At 42.4% G+C, this 15309-nt stretch overlaps 1 protein-coding gene across 2 annotated transcripts in view; it reads left to right on the forward strand.

The window, feature by feature from the left end:
• Positions 1-15309, forward strand: part of fam172a (family with sequence similarity 172 member A) — a 136069-nt gene that overhangs the window by 43515 nt on the left and 77245 nt on the right. For both annotated transcript variants that reach the window (XM_026342895.1, XM_026342894.1), the window contains exon 7: positions 9984-10202. In XM_026342895.1, the coding sequence (XP_026198680.1) occupies positions 9984-10202 (219 nt within the window). The remainder of the gene's footprint in view (positions 1-9983; positions 10203-15309) is intronic.

The following is a 15309-nucleotide window of genomic DNA, read 5'->3' on the forward strand; positions in this document are numbered from 1 at the left end:
AATAACTTGACAAATACAAAGTGCATTCATTTATTCATTCAGCAATCTTGTCTTCCTGGGGCCATTTATTTGTGTGTGTGTGTGTGTGTGTGTATCTGTGTGTACTGTATATGTGCCAATCTAATCACTGTGATCTAATCAGCAGCGTGTACTGTGGAGTCAGTGACATGGCACTCCAGGCCCGTGGTCCTCTCTCTGAACTGGCTCTCAACCCACTGAGACACCGATACACACTTCTCTGAGAGAGATATCACTCTGCCTCATCACCCCCCGCACACACACGCACACACACACATGCCAGGGAAGAGAAGAAGATAACAATCATACTTCCACAGCTGATTCCCTATTTTCTCATCGAAAAAGCCACACCACCCTACCTCCTTCTTTTCTCTTTTTCCTCTCTGCAGCCAATTTCAGGTCTATACAGTAGAAACATCTTGTAGATTTCTTTTGTTCTTTTTTTCATGCCTTTTTCTTTTTTATCTTCCTTTTTTCCACCTCTTTTTGTGATGTCTCCCTTCTCAGAGTCACCTCCCCTGTCTTTATCTGTAGGCAGCTGACAGCTTCTTTCACTTTTCTTTGTCACTTTCTCCTTCTCCCTCTCTCTCCGTCTCTCTAGCTCTCTTTTTCATCCACACCCCTCCATCTGCTTTCGCTTTTGTTTGCCTGGCCCCTCTCCCATCCCAACTTGATAATGAGGAATGCGGTGTGACCCTGACCTCCATCGGCCCTGCAACCACCTCCGACCCCTCCAGGTGACCTCCAGTGCCTGTTTTGACAGCTTGATTAATTACCCAGTGTTATGATTTATGAGAAAAGCAGTATGTAAAAATAATAGACAACAGGTGGTCTTAAAAAAAGTAATAGATTTGAAAGAGCTTCTAGTAAGGATTGTGGTGGCGGTGGGATTGAGGGGGCTGGGGCATGTGAGAAAGAGAGCTGAAGAGAGAAGGGATGTGTTTTACAGCCGCTCTCCATGCTTAATTGCTTTCAACCATTTTTGAAGGCTACACTGGGTTAATAGGAAAATGTCTATTGCTCCATGCATGGTTTCCTTAGTTGCTACAGCATGGATTTCTCCACATGTATTTGACTGTATGGCAAGAGGATGAAGGGGATTCCAACATACATGCGTAGCTCCATGTGTGTGCTGTGAAGCATAAATCCATCCATGTGGTAACGACACTATGGAAAATATCCTGGGACACACAGACACACATACATGCGGACGCACATCCAGATAGACTATATTTTCCGCTACCTCTTTTCTAGGTTACATCCTGTGAAAATAAGCAGAGTAAATGGCAGGACAGAGCAGCCAGTGTTTACCCTTCACACTTCAAACACAGCTTGTGATTGGTTGTGGCGACCTCCCGTGACTCATAGACCTGTGGTGCAGCTCCACTTAGAGAGAGGTCAGACTCTTGGACTGTTGAAGTGTGCGTGTCAGTGTAGTTGTGTGTCTGTGTGCTAATGCCGTGGCCTTCAGATTTATTGCCAGATGCACGTTTACAGACAGTTACGATCTCACATTGTACCATATCACTGTGTAAAATATTCATTTCTAAGATAGAAAATTTCATTCCAGGTAGGTCACACTTAACATGAAGTTTAACACACACCACGCAGCAACAAATAGCCATGTTGGCAGGACCACCAGTTCTCCCTGTGGCTCTCCGTCCTAGGTCACAATAACAGGGCAGGGGTGAAGGGATTCCTCTTTGACCTTTGACCAATGTAGGTCATATTGGTTGTGTGATGTTCAGTAAGATTAATACTCCAGGCACAACACCATAGTGTCATTATTCACCAGCACAGTGTTGATGACTGGTAGATGGCACCCAGCGCAGCACACCTACACATTTCTTTCAGCACAGTTGAGCTGTGAGAAGAGCACATGCTGCATAACATAACTTTCTAACTTAATTAAGTTGTATGGAGAACACATAATTTTACCAGACACATATCATGTAGTATTTTTCATTGTCATTTACTGTAGTTTCACACACTTGCTTGAGTATTAATTTCTGTATCGGCATTTTACCATGGTGATGGCCATGTGTGATGTGTCCTGTTTAGATGCGACTGACCCCGTCTAGCTCAGTCTGTACATGTACATATGGCCATGCGTCTCGCACCCACCATGTGTGTTCATGTGTGTTAACTACCTGTCCAGATGGTAAACCAAAAACATTCATCGACAGCGCTCTGTGAGAATTCACATGGCAGTGGAACACTCATTTTGCGTCATTGTTATCACAATGAACATCAGAGATGGATATTTCTCTGTCATTAAAGAGATCAGATAACTAACTTTTGTCCAAGCTTGTTAAGAAATGGGATTTTGAAAAGCGGGCAAATACATCTTTATAACCATCATCAGTGAAGTCATTGTCATTTAGCATCACATTCCCCTCATTCCATGGCCCAGTGAATTCAGGCTTTGTCTTTCTTTATTTCGTCTAATTCTTTTTGTTATTAGTGGCCTTCAGGACAGGGTTGCTCCTGGGACACCTCCACTCCTCCTATTTCCTCTTTTTGTAGCTCCTCTCTCTGCTCTTCTCCCTCCCTGATTTATACATTAAATAGTTAGGCAGGAGGCCAGGGAGGCACCTATCATTCCATGATCTATATCTCTCTGTGTCCTCATTAAAAATACATGTGTATGCTTAGGGGAGACAATATAGAATGTATAAATCAAAATGCTAACGGCATCAGAATAAGCTTCCTGTATTTATTTCCCCATAGCTTTTGCTCTGTGGGCTGAAACCTCTTGCTGCTTACTGTATTTCCTCCACTATGCATGTGGCAAGCACGTGCCTGATACTTTAATATTAAAGTGTAGTGGAAATGTTTTATTATGCAACATTTGACAGTCTGCTCAAGCAACATTACTGACTGAAACATAACTGTATTTGTATGTACAATTTTATATTATTATTATTAACTTATTATATCAGTGTACAAAGACATAGTGAAAGATATTTACCTGCTAAGTTAAGGTGAGACACCTATAAAATCTCACTCTTGGTGAGTTTACTTTCACAGTACCGTCTTTACAAATGACATGCAGGTCTTCTGTAAAAAAAAAAAAAGAAAAAGAAAAAGAAAAGAAAAGTTGACAAATGACTTGTGTAACATTTACTTGCACAATCAATAGCTCTGACAATTTCCACCTGGACGGTGATTAATGCTACATCCACCCCCATTCTAGCAACCCCAACCCCCAGTCCTACACCTCCCTCTGTGTGTGTCGTGCTGAGAGCAGATGAAGCAGGCCTGTGTGTGTGTGTGTGTGTGTGTGTGTCTGTGTGTACACGTGTGTGTGTACGTGTACGCCTGTGTGTGTTTATGTGGCAGTGTCTGTCCAGACACTCCGATGCTTGATCAACCACTGAGCATGAATAGTGGCTGAACAAATTCACAGATTCACAGACGTGGAGTATGGAAAATAAGTGACACATAAACCGGCTGTGGCACTGCGCTGAGTGAGTTACTCAACAGCGCCTTGTGTGAGTGTCTTTATGTCTACCCTTTCTCTAAGGTGCTGAAAATAGACAGGTCGGGAGGAGCGAGACAGGAAGAGAGAAACAGAAAGTGAAACGGAGAGAAAGAAATGTAAATGCGAGCATGAAAAGAAGCTGAGGCATCAGGGATCAGAAGCTGTGCTATTCTCTCCACTTCCTCCACCCCACTGCTCCACTTTGAACTAATTTATAAATATTCAGCTCAGTATATAAACAATATCCAAATGAGCCCAGACATCCATGCCAAGGTTAAAAACTCTGCTGCTTATTACAGACACAACTACTTGACTAGCTCGAAAGGTTAGCCTCTTTTTCTGACCTAAACTATTTGTGCTCATTAAGATCAAGAAAAAAAGATAATCATTACCACAGAGCCTTATTTACTTTGACCAAATTAGTGTACAACTACATTAGTGGAAGAAGAGACGGAATAGTCTTTGAACTTGAAGTGAAAAGTTGAATTTAGAGAACCTAATTAAATATGTAGAGAAACCCATACGGAGGGCGATTTGTTCAAAATTAACTCGCGTGGCAGATAGGGAGATGGAGCTTCCGTTTGCCTATGTAAACGTTTGTTTTGGCTGTTCGATTGATTGCTTAAACATACAAGCATAAGGAGTTAAACAGAGGATCCACAAAAAAAAAAAAAAAAAAAAAAAAAAAAGAGTTGAGCACATGCATCTCACGTGTTCATGTCGGTTAATTTACTGTAGGTGAACCGTGTTTTAACCAGCAGCGTTGTAATTTTCGTCCGTTGGGTTATTTTTCTTTATCAATCTTAACACTTTCTGTCTTCCTTTAATAAACAGTAAGATAATAACGTTTAGTAAGATGTCTCTGCGAGTGCTCGCGTCGCCCCCTGGGTATTTCTGGTTATCAAGAGGATGATTGATTTTGTGCTGACAGGCTGATGACAATTCCGTCTCATCCCTTCTCACATCACCCCTAAGATCCACACGTCTTTTCATAGCCCCCGTGGTACAGTAAGTAGTCTCCCACACTTCTGCTCTCCGCGAAACATAGCTGTGTGTTTGGTGGGTATGGGGGGTCTCAGACTGGTGCTGTGTTAAAATGAGAAAGGGGGCACCGTGACTTAATCTGACAGTACTGTGCGATCTGTGTGGTATCTCGGCCTCAGGGAGAGCGGGAGTGGAAAAGGAGTGGGAAAGAGAGAAAAGAGGGGGATCGGGTGGATAAAGGGGCCCCCGCATGCTTAAAAAAAAAAAAAAAAAGCTCACGTAGAGATGGAGACAGACAAGGTCACACAGCAGGGCGTCCCTGATGGAGAGGGAGAGCCAGAGAGTGTATTTGTTATTACAGTATTTACCTTCTCTCTCAGCTCCTTTATACTTTACTTCTTTATTAAGGAACAGTCTGTGTTTTTTCTCTCCTTCCTGTACAAAATGTTGGGCTTGTATTAGATGTCACTTCATTTTAGTCACTAGTAGCTGACCACTAGTGATTAAAATGCAAGCACATTGGGATGCTGATGCTTCACTCATGCTTATTTCCCAACTTAGCCTTCCTTCCTCGTCAGCCATTGTGCCTCGTTCAGATCTCAAATCAAATGTAGCCTGCAGCCATCCCTCCCCTCCTCTTCATCTTATTGGGTCTGCCATGCTGGGTGACCCTTTACCTCTTGTCAGTCAAGCCTGAGTAGCGAATCGGGAGCTGGGTATTGGTAAATCAAGGAAGCGAGGCGAAGGCTGTTGAGAAGAGGGAGCGACACTCTCGCCCTGATGCTAACAGCCCCCCGACAGAAAACGAACAAAAGTAAGCTTTCCAAGAGCCAATTTAAATGGCCACCTATAGACTGTGAACTGATTCTTGAGATGTGACATACATGCTCACAGATGGTCAAAATGCATTGAAACATGAGTGGAAGGAGAAGAAGAGCATTTATATCCTCCCATTCAGCAAAACAGCCACACACACAACCTCAAACTCATGCAACCATACCATCTACTTTCTTCACCGCATGCATCCGTGACTGCTATCAGCCATGCTTTGTACCTGTCAAGTGCTGTCCTTTTCCCTGTGCCCAAAGCCCTGCTTACTACATGAGAGCTCTCACATCAAAGCTTCGCTGAGCTCCACACACACAGATGAAACACCCTCTCACTCCGGCCGCCTCTTTCCCTGTTCCTGCACATTAGACACATTTCATTTCATTACAACGCCACCGGAAAAATAGAGGTGCTGCTGTCTTAAAGGGACATCTTATTTACTGTCACACTTGTGTACTCGCTCACACCACACATGGACACACACACTTTTCACTTTCTTTTTTAAATAATGAGACCAGAAGGAAGAATAATGATGTGTTATCATCAAAGTTCTAGTGGTTGGCTTCAGTTTTAATAAAAATACTGCTAATAAAAATAAACTGCAAATAACCCTTAGTGTGATATTTATGTTACAGTTTATTACTCCTTATATTTTATTTCTTTCTACCATGCAGATAGAACAGAGGCTGGGTTTTCAGGGAACTTCATAATTCTGCGCATGGGGCGATGGCAGAGGAAGGGTTTCATCATGATGATGAGACAAGCCCTGGTTTCCGTAGCAGCAGCAGTCTTTGTTGTGCTATCTAGTGCGGGACAGGCCGACAAAGGAGCACTAAGGAGCGTCCAGGGCAGGGTGATGGGGGTCGGGGCGACCCTCTTGACCGCTGGCCCCGGGGCAGGGACTCAGTGTGGTTGTGGCACAGGGGCACCCACAGGGCATGGGAAGAGACTTAGCTTGCATACTGCAGCAGAAAGACAAAAATGACCCAACGCTGGAGGACCGCGTGTGTCTGTTTTATTTGAGACAGTGTGTGTGTATAGGACAAAGGCAAAGTGACCCGGTGTTAGCGATGTGTGAGGGAGAGATTTAATGGTATAAAAAGCAGGGTGACCCAAGGTTTGCAATTGTGCATTTGTGTAAGACAGCACATCACAACACAAAGATCAGATTTAGCAGGTGTATCCAGAGTGTGTCTATGGGAGAGACTTGACAGTTAGCTAGAAACACAAAGACACAGTGACCCAACTCTAGAGGGCTGTATGGCAGAGGGATTTAGCTGTCACAAAACAACTCAAAAACTAGGTTGATGAACACGAGCTCTGTGGGAGAAATGTGTTCTGTGAGACTGGGAAAGCGTTGATAGTTTTAATTTAAATAATGTGTGTTTTTTTGTCAAATGTTTGTTATTTTGTAGTTCAAACGGGTTTGGTATAATTATATTAGTGTGGTATAATGCAATAATTTTATAAGAGACCTGTTTGAGTTTAAGTTAAAATGTATTTTTAAATAACTGCTGCATTAGGACGAAGGGCTCCCATTTGCTTTGTTGTGCTCCGTCCTGCGTGTTGTGCAGGGCTTCTTGTATGTTTGGTTGACGGAGAGAAGAATAAGAAGAGGAAGTGAGTGGAAAGAAAGAGCAGTGTGGTCCTGACACCAGCACAGACCTCTCTGCGTTCCAATAAATGATGGTTTCCGACATCGAGGTGAACTCGGTGGCCTCGCTCCTCCAGACTAAATATGCCGACGACACTGGCCGCCTTTACAGCAATGTCCTTCTGGGTGACTGGACTGCTGAAAAGGTTAGCACTGTTAGCTCAGTTAGGTGTGTCTCGGCTCCAGAGGAAAGGCCATAGGCTATAGGCCAATCAGGGTTAGCTTAAGGATGCTAAATGTGAGGGACTGGGCCACTTGAGGTTAACATCAGTATGCTTAAGGCTGCGAAGGGTTATTGACCAGTTAAGGTTAGACTAAGAGTACTGACAAGTAAACATGGGCCACTTAGGGTTAGCATCACGAGGACCAGTGTTGCCAAGCCATTAACTTTTGGCCTTGTGAACCGGGACTCGGGGAAAGGAGAAGTGCACACAAAACGATGGGATGGTGTTTGAGTACAAAAAGCTTTTCATGTTGTCCCTGTGATTCTTTCCTCCTGTCTGAGTGCAGCGCAGTTTGCAGTTTGTTGGTATTTTCTTTTTTTTTTTTTTATTAATATGTTTTATTCAACAGATTCGAATCAAACGATTTGATTGTAAATTTGATCTCGTTTTTTATGATGTTGCCTCAGGCTGAACTGGTCTTGTCAGTTATTTTATCAGGCTGCCACCAGTGGGCAGTGGCACAAAGCTGGTGTGGATCTGGTGAGACTGCATCTCTCTGTCTGTCCTTCCTTCTCTATCTGTCTTTGTCTTATCGTTTCCCAATCGTCGTGATCGCTCTTTTCTGTTTCTAACTCGTTCTCCCCTCTCTGTCTCCCTCTCTGCTGTCCTCTCTTTCCTTCACCCACTCCTGTTTGTTTTTCATCTGTGTATCCATCTGTCTGCCTTTTCTCTTGCGTGTCTGAACTTCTGGATTTGCGTGCAAATGTCTCTGATGTCTGAAAACTGAATTAAGTCTCTCTAATAGAGCCTCTTCCACTTACCTCCCCAACTTTACCTTTTCTGCTGTATATACATAGATACACACTCACAGACTAATTCCAAATCTGAGGAATCTACCTTGAATTTGCACACAAACTGTTATGTGGACATGTCATTTTCTTTTAATTTTATGACTCTCTTGGTAGATTACCACAAGACTTGCTGTGCGTCGAAGTAAAATATAAAACTTCATCCCATCTTTTTCTCCTCTACTACCATGATGTAACCTTAACTTCTTAAAACCAAAATTAGCATTTAAAGAAGTATTTATTGAATATTCAGTTGATTTATTTTTATATATTAATAAAAAACTGAACATATACTTAAATAATATGTGATCATAGTGACATTTCATAAATTAATGGTCTATGTATTAATAAGTTTTACTTTACACACATGTCCAGCAAGCTAATGCTGAATTTGAAAGGGAGTGAGAATTAGACTAATTTTATAATCTGAATAAGTGAGACAGTGTCATTTTGCCGTTGTCAACACACGGCAGGTGCTAAGGGAAGGAGTGTGTGGCAGGTTTGATGCCGACGAGCACAAGGGGGACACACACACATGCTGCGTCAACAGAAGATGAGCACATTGTGTTAACACTTATTAAGGAAGGGAAGACGTGCTGCCTCGAGAAGACGGTTGTGTGTTGACGATTTCCAGAGGAAGCTGAGCGACGCTGTCTCTCTAAACTCCTTTTCACATCTCCTAAAGGTCTTTATGTCAGCGCTGGTGTCTTACATACTCCTTGGTGTGTGTCCTCTGTGTGTTTGCACAGGCATGTACCCGTAGGTTTAAGCCTTAAGGCGTGTGTATGTTTATTCACAATGGGGTTTGTGTGTGAAAAGCGCAACCAAAGTGAAACAGGAATCCATCAATTTCCTGCTTTAGTTTCAGAGTGCTTGGGACAATAAACACAGTTAATTAAAATGGTTTCAAAGTTGAAGAAGTCACTAAAGGCTACAAGAAAACTTCCTTTTCTCCACAATACATTTCTCTTATGCCATACTCTCTTATTACAACCATTTTGTTGCTTTCTTTGTTACATTTTTTTAAACTATTATTTTAATTGTTGGCATATTGAATTATTAGGATTAATTTAACTCAAATTGTATTTTTAACTTTTTAAGCTTTAAAAGGTGTTAGACCTTTTTTTTTTCTGCAGTGCTGTCTGTGGAAGTTTCAAGTTACATACACACACACACACATACACAGATATGCATGCAGTTGCACCTAACTCGTTTGTTGAGTGATGGTGGAATCGATTGGGCTTGATATTAAGTGACGCTTGGCCTTTGGAGTCACTAAATGCTACTCACCGACTGAAACCGCCGTAGCTGAATTCCAATCCTCTAGTTACTTCTCAGGCTTGTCCCAACTGTGACACACTCTCCTTTTAGTCTCTTTGCTCTTTCTTTCAGCCTGGATTTGCATCTTTTCCTCAGTCATCTCACAATCTTTGTCTTTGAAGTGTTTTTGCAGTATGTTTTTGCTCGTAGATAAACTCCTTCGTAAACAACATGAGTCACTACCAGACCTTGACCGAACAGGTCATTCCTGAGCCTCAGTGTAGCAGAGATTATCATGCGGTTTTATTTCAACTTTCCCTCGTAGGTTTGTCAAAAACAGTAATACCTGCTTTTTCTCAAAGTGAAGGAAAACCCAGGAGTTAAAATTTTATTTTCTTACTCTCTAATTATTATTCTACAGATCTCTCTCGCTGACATGCCCAAGCATGTACACACACCTCGTGCTCTCTACCTGAAGATACGTTTATTTATTTTAATAATATACTGTCCAAATAGTCTCACTAGCTCTTTTTTCTACAACCTGGTTAAATTTTATTTGGATTATAAAGCACTTTGTTATAAAAAGCTCTACATAAATACAGAATTTTATCTTATTATATATAGATAGTTATGTATAGAAATGAGTAAGTTAGACAAATGCTCAACACACCAGATTCTGATACAGAATATATCACGGTCCAGACACTGTATTCATACATACATATGTTTCTTTACTGTTTTAGGAGGGCTATGGTGTGATGGTGCTCAACCCCAACGAGAACTACCTGGAGGTGGAGAAGCCGGTCCAGTCCCCTCTCATACCCTCTCCTACTGAACCCTCGGATGAACCCGCAGAAAAGCGGGAACGCAAAGAGGATAAAGAGGGCAAAAAGAAGAGGGAGTTTTATGAGAAGTATCGCAACCCACAGAAGGAGACAGAGACTGAACGCATCCCTATACGGGTAAGTTGTGCAGGGAGGGAGGTATGAAGAAGTGGAGTGAGGGAGGAGAGATAGAAAAAAAAAAGAGGCAGGAAGGAAGTGCTCGGAGAGCTGCAGCAGAGGGACAGAAGGATGGATGTTCATCAAAAGCGACATAATGGGGGAGGCGGACGGAGTGACAGTTTAGGGTTGTGGGAGGAGGTAGGAGAAGAGACGTAGGTGAGAAAATGGGAGGGAGGAATTTGGGCAAGTTTGGAAGTGACAAAGGAGGCAAGAAGGTGCGGGGAGGAATAAGGTGGGAGGTGGCTAGCTGAGGAAGCGAAGGAAGGAAATGTTAGGTAACAAGGGATGAAGGGAGGATGGGAGGCAGAGGGAGAAAGAGAGGCTCTTGTGTGGTCAGCCTGTGTGTGAAGAGGTTGGCTGTGCTCCAGTCGCCTTTCAGTGAGCAAGTGTTAACCACATGGCTACCTCCCTCTTCCTCTTTCCCTCTCTATCTCTCTCTCTTTCTCTCTCAGATGGTGGGCTGGTCAGTGCAGCTCTGGCCCTTCACTCTTGTTGACCACTGGGATTATTATCTCCCTAACACATACTCTGCAAACGCATTGCAACATTTTTATCATGCTGCACTGACCATACACCTCAGTCATACACACACATACACACACTTGTACAAACACACACACACACACACCTGGCTCCAGGCGCCTAGTTTGCCCAGTTTAGCTTGTGATCAAACAAAGGAAGTGACCCCTTTGCGTATATCTAGTTCTATTGTGAAAATAATTATTGGCAAAGTGATGAGAAATCCACACAGTGTTGTCCTCTTGATTTTAATTTGCCACTTTTTTTTTTGTAACGCTCTCGAGCTGTGACATTTTAAAAATAAAGGACACAACAAGAAAGACTGTTTCTCATCGCACGGTATTTTTATGAGAAGAACGTCCTCATCGATTAGCTGTGCCTTACTTTGGTTGATGGAAGTAGCATCACTGTAATGCATGTACGTTTATGCATGTGGGTGGGTGTGTGAATGTGTGTCTCTTTGTGTGTGTGTGTGTGTGTGTGTGTGTGTGTGTTTGTGTGTGAAAGACGTCAGTCTCTGGTGTCTGACAAGAGTTAGGGCTGCTGTGGGACTAGCGGGCGGCGTGTGAGCTGTCAGCACAGGCTTTTTTTCTCACCCCCCCCCCTCAGCAGTACCTTTACACACACTCTAATAAGGGATAATTAGGCACAGTGCTTTCTTACTTCATCACACCTCTTTACATGTCCACTGGCTTCCCAGTCATACAAGTGATGAATTTGCTTTACACTATCTGAAGTTCTTACGCTTAATCCAACACGTTGTTTGCAATACTGTAGTCAAACTGCTTTGCATCTAGGATAATGTTGATCTTTCTAATGGACATGATCCTACATGATATTTCTTTACATTGTACCAAATTACTGTGTAAAATGTGAAGTTTGTTTGTGAGTTTGTTATATAATGATCACAAATCCTAGACAACGAAACACTTGTCTTCATATGGATATGAAAATGCTGTTCACGTCTTATTCACATTATAATGATGGGAGCTTTTATTAATATTAATTTGTTTTATTTTGAAGGTGTAACTTAGAGGATTCTCATATCGTTCTCTATCTAAGTTATATTATCTCTTTTTTTTTTTTGTCTCAGCAATCTCAACAGTTTAAGACAACGTTTCTCTGTCCTGCAAGAAATATGTTGTAACATTAACATCCTGATACTAGAATTGATTTTCTTTCCCCATAATTCATGCTGGGCAGAGTCAGATGCATTTAAACAGGGATGGTATGCAGCAGGTGTGTGTCTTTTTGAGACTACAGTGCCTCTGTAATACTTTGCCGCTAAGCACTCTTAGCTTTCCATAGATACTGAAGATGAAAGTCGGAACAGACAACATAATGACTATATAATTAAGGTATAGTTGATCTAACACTTAATATCAGTGCAGTATTTAGCATTCTGCCATTTAAAAACAAAGAGGGTGAATGAAAATTATTGAATTAAAAAAAAAAGGGAGCAAGTTATAAAATTATACTCATTAAGAAAATGTAAGGGTCATGTAAAAGGTTTAGATTTTCTAGTCAAACATACTTACATGCAGGGATTGCAAGAGTTGGGATAAAGATTAATGAGTGAGCTGGATGGTTCTGTGTTGGTGCCCCTTGAATTTTGACCTTTGATCCAAAAGTCAGCAGAATGTTAGTGTGTGTGACCTTGTCTCTGCTGTCCATGTCTCCTCTGGCACTGCTTAACTCTGAACTGTTCTGCCTCTATCTGCACATGAACACACATGCAAATATGCAAAGACACACACTTAACACCAGACAAAAGAGTCAAAAGAGTAAAGGAGGTGGAAAAGGAACGAAGATTTTAACGTGTGTGTGTGTGTGTTTGTGTCTTTCTCCTTCACCTCTCTTACTCAGGGTGGGTGGTGGATCAAATCAAACCTCTTCAGCAGGGCCGTTTTCATATTAACAGAACCCACCCAAGAAACCTGCACTCAAAGCACTCACACACACACACACACACACACACATGCACACACAAACCTTTTTATTCACGACACCTTGCACTCTAACTCCTGCTGAGCTGCCAGACCACCTGCACACAGCCATTCAGATACACACACCATCAAACATATTCTCTCCACTCTGCTCCTTGAAATATAATGAAATCCAACATTATACAAAAGTCCCCCCCCCACCCTCTATATTTATACTTGTGACACTCATAAAATTACATTGTACATTTTATCTTTTACTACATTTAATTACAAAGACCGACAAACACACACACACGCACACACACACACAGCCCCCTGATAGAGTTGAGTTGATTAATACGCTTCCTTAGACACATTAATAAGCTCTTAGCTGCTTTTAGGATTCTTACTTTTTAGCCCTGGGTTCATAGTGTGCAACCTCTCAACCTTATCTAATCCCTCTCCTCTCCCGTTCTTCAGATCACACACCACTGGCTCATGTTTAGGGGGATGTTGGTGGAGGAGGGAGACAGAAAGAGAGAGGACAGAGGGAAGGATGGAAGGATATAAAGTCTGATCGCAGGGATGCTGATGAGGATAGGGGAAGGGTTGGAGAGGGGGTGGGGGGTTTGGGAGAACGCTTTCTTAGCACTTTGCCATATAGAAGTTTGGGAGTTCACGTTACTCTAAATTTTAGCAGTAATCCAGTTAGCTATTTTCTGTCAGCCAAGCGGAGGAATGGCAGGAACAAAAGGCACATTCATGGGCTTAAGAAGCTTCCAAAGTGTTCAGCCAAGGCTGGCTGGCTGGGATTAGGCCAGCAGGCCCTGGAAAGCAGTAGGGGAAAAAAGAGCAAAGGGGACAAAAAACAGTGCTTTTCCTTTCTTTAAGCACCACTTATTTTTATAAATGACTGGAATACTTTTTTCTCTTTCTCTCGTTTCTTTCCTGCTTTTCCTTTTAACATCTTACGTTGTATGTTCCTTAAATGTTCAGAGAGAGAGAGAGAGAGAGAGAGAGATAGACTGAGAAACCCTCACTCCAATAGCATTTTGAAGTAGCAGATTTAGGCTATTCCTTCTGTTCTTATTCTCCCACTGTATTCAGCTTTAGTGCAACTTCAAGAATGAGAGATCTGAGACCACAGGACGTTGAATGCTTTCCTTATGACATCTCTCTGCTTTTGCTACAGTGATTCATTTGGCACAATGGAGGAAAAATATTGGGGTTCTTCAGTATGTTAGTGTTCACACATGAGGAGTTTTTACCCCTCAATTAAATTAGAGTTGATTCCAGACCCTCTACAAAAAACATTTTTGCGTGTGTTTTGTTTTGCATACCATATCTTTAAGTGTTTCAGGTCCTGAGGTTGTTCCTATAAAGTCTCATGATGTGACTCTTGTATATTGTACACAGTGTGTTTCCTAAAGGAACAAGCTGGCCCTGCCTCTCTAAGACCCATTATTCCCCGCTGAGATCCTTGTCCTTGTCTGTGTTTAGCAGATCATGTCCTTTTCCCCATGTTCTCACTGCTACAAAACATCTTGAGAATTCACTTATGTGCATGCACACACACCTACACCAACGACTTGATTATAAACATTAAAACACGGCCACACCAGCGTTCACACACTGGTAATTGTATTTGACATGGAGCAACAGTGTTTCTCTATGGGACTAGGTTTTTGCTCTTCGTCACCTTCACCCCTTTTCCCCTATCTGTGGCCCACAAGCAATTATACAGACAGGGTTTGTTTGACCCTTGACTTGTGGTCGTGCCAAGAAGTGAGGCTCAGCGTTTCCAAGGACAGGTAGGGACTTGATTAACCTCTGAACTTAGTCAGAAGAGAAGTCAATGACCAGGTCTACAGGGCAGCTCACCTGCTTGCTGCAGAGCACAAATTGGCTGGCTGCCATCTTTGTAATTGCGTGTGTATTTCTGTATGAGTGTGGTAGAGAAAAATCTTTGACCTGTGTGTACATGTATCTACACTATATGAGTTTAGTTTCCGTGTTTGAGGCCAATGTACACGTACACTTTGATGCTTGGCATGTATTAACTTATCTTCCTGTCTTAGTTTAGTCTATTAAGTAAGTTCGGGTACTTGACTTTTCAGGTTTTAAATAGGAAGGAGTCCATTCAGTTTTGTGCTTGTTAGTGTGTTTGTGAGCACTTCTGGAAATGTGTTATGTGTTGTACATAACATCTGTGTGTGTTTGGATACCTATGTGTTTGTGTGTTTGCTCAAGGCAGAACCAGTGTAGCCGGTCCCAGATCCCTGCTCCCAATCTTCTAGTCAGGTCAACCATCAAACACATCCATCCTGCCCTCCCTCGCATCTCCCCACCCACTGAGCTCCCTCTCCCTCTCTGCCTCTCTCTGCACACCACCCTGTTGTGGATACAGGCTGACCCGAATAAAGACATACGCGCACACACACACACCTACACACACGTATACACACCTACACACACGTATACACACCTACACACACGTATACACACACACACACACATATACACACACACACACACACATGTACACGCACACAGCACCTCAGGGTCATCCTGGAACAAACACAGCCTTGTCTGCCTGCCTGCTCTCCTTTGCCTTATGTCAA

This window comes from Anabas testudineus, chromosome 9 (genome assembly GCF_900324465.2).
Source record: "Anabas testudineus chromosome 9, fAnaTes1.2, whole genome shotgun sequence".
Taxonomy (NCBI): Eukaryota; Metazoa; Chordata; class Actinopteri; order Anabantiformes; family Anabantidae; genus Anabas; species Anabas testudineus.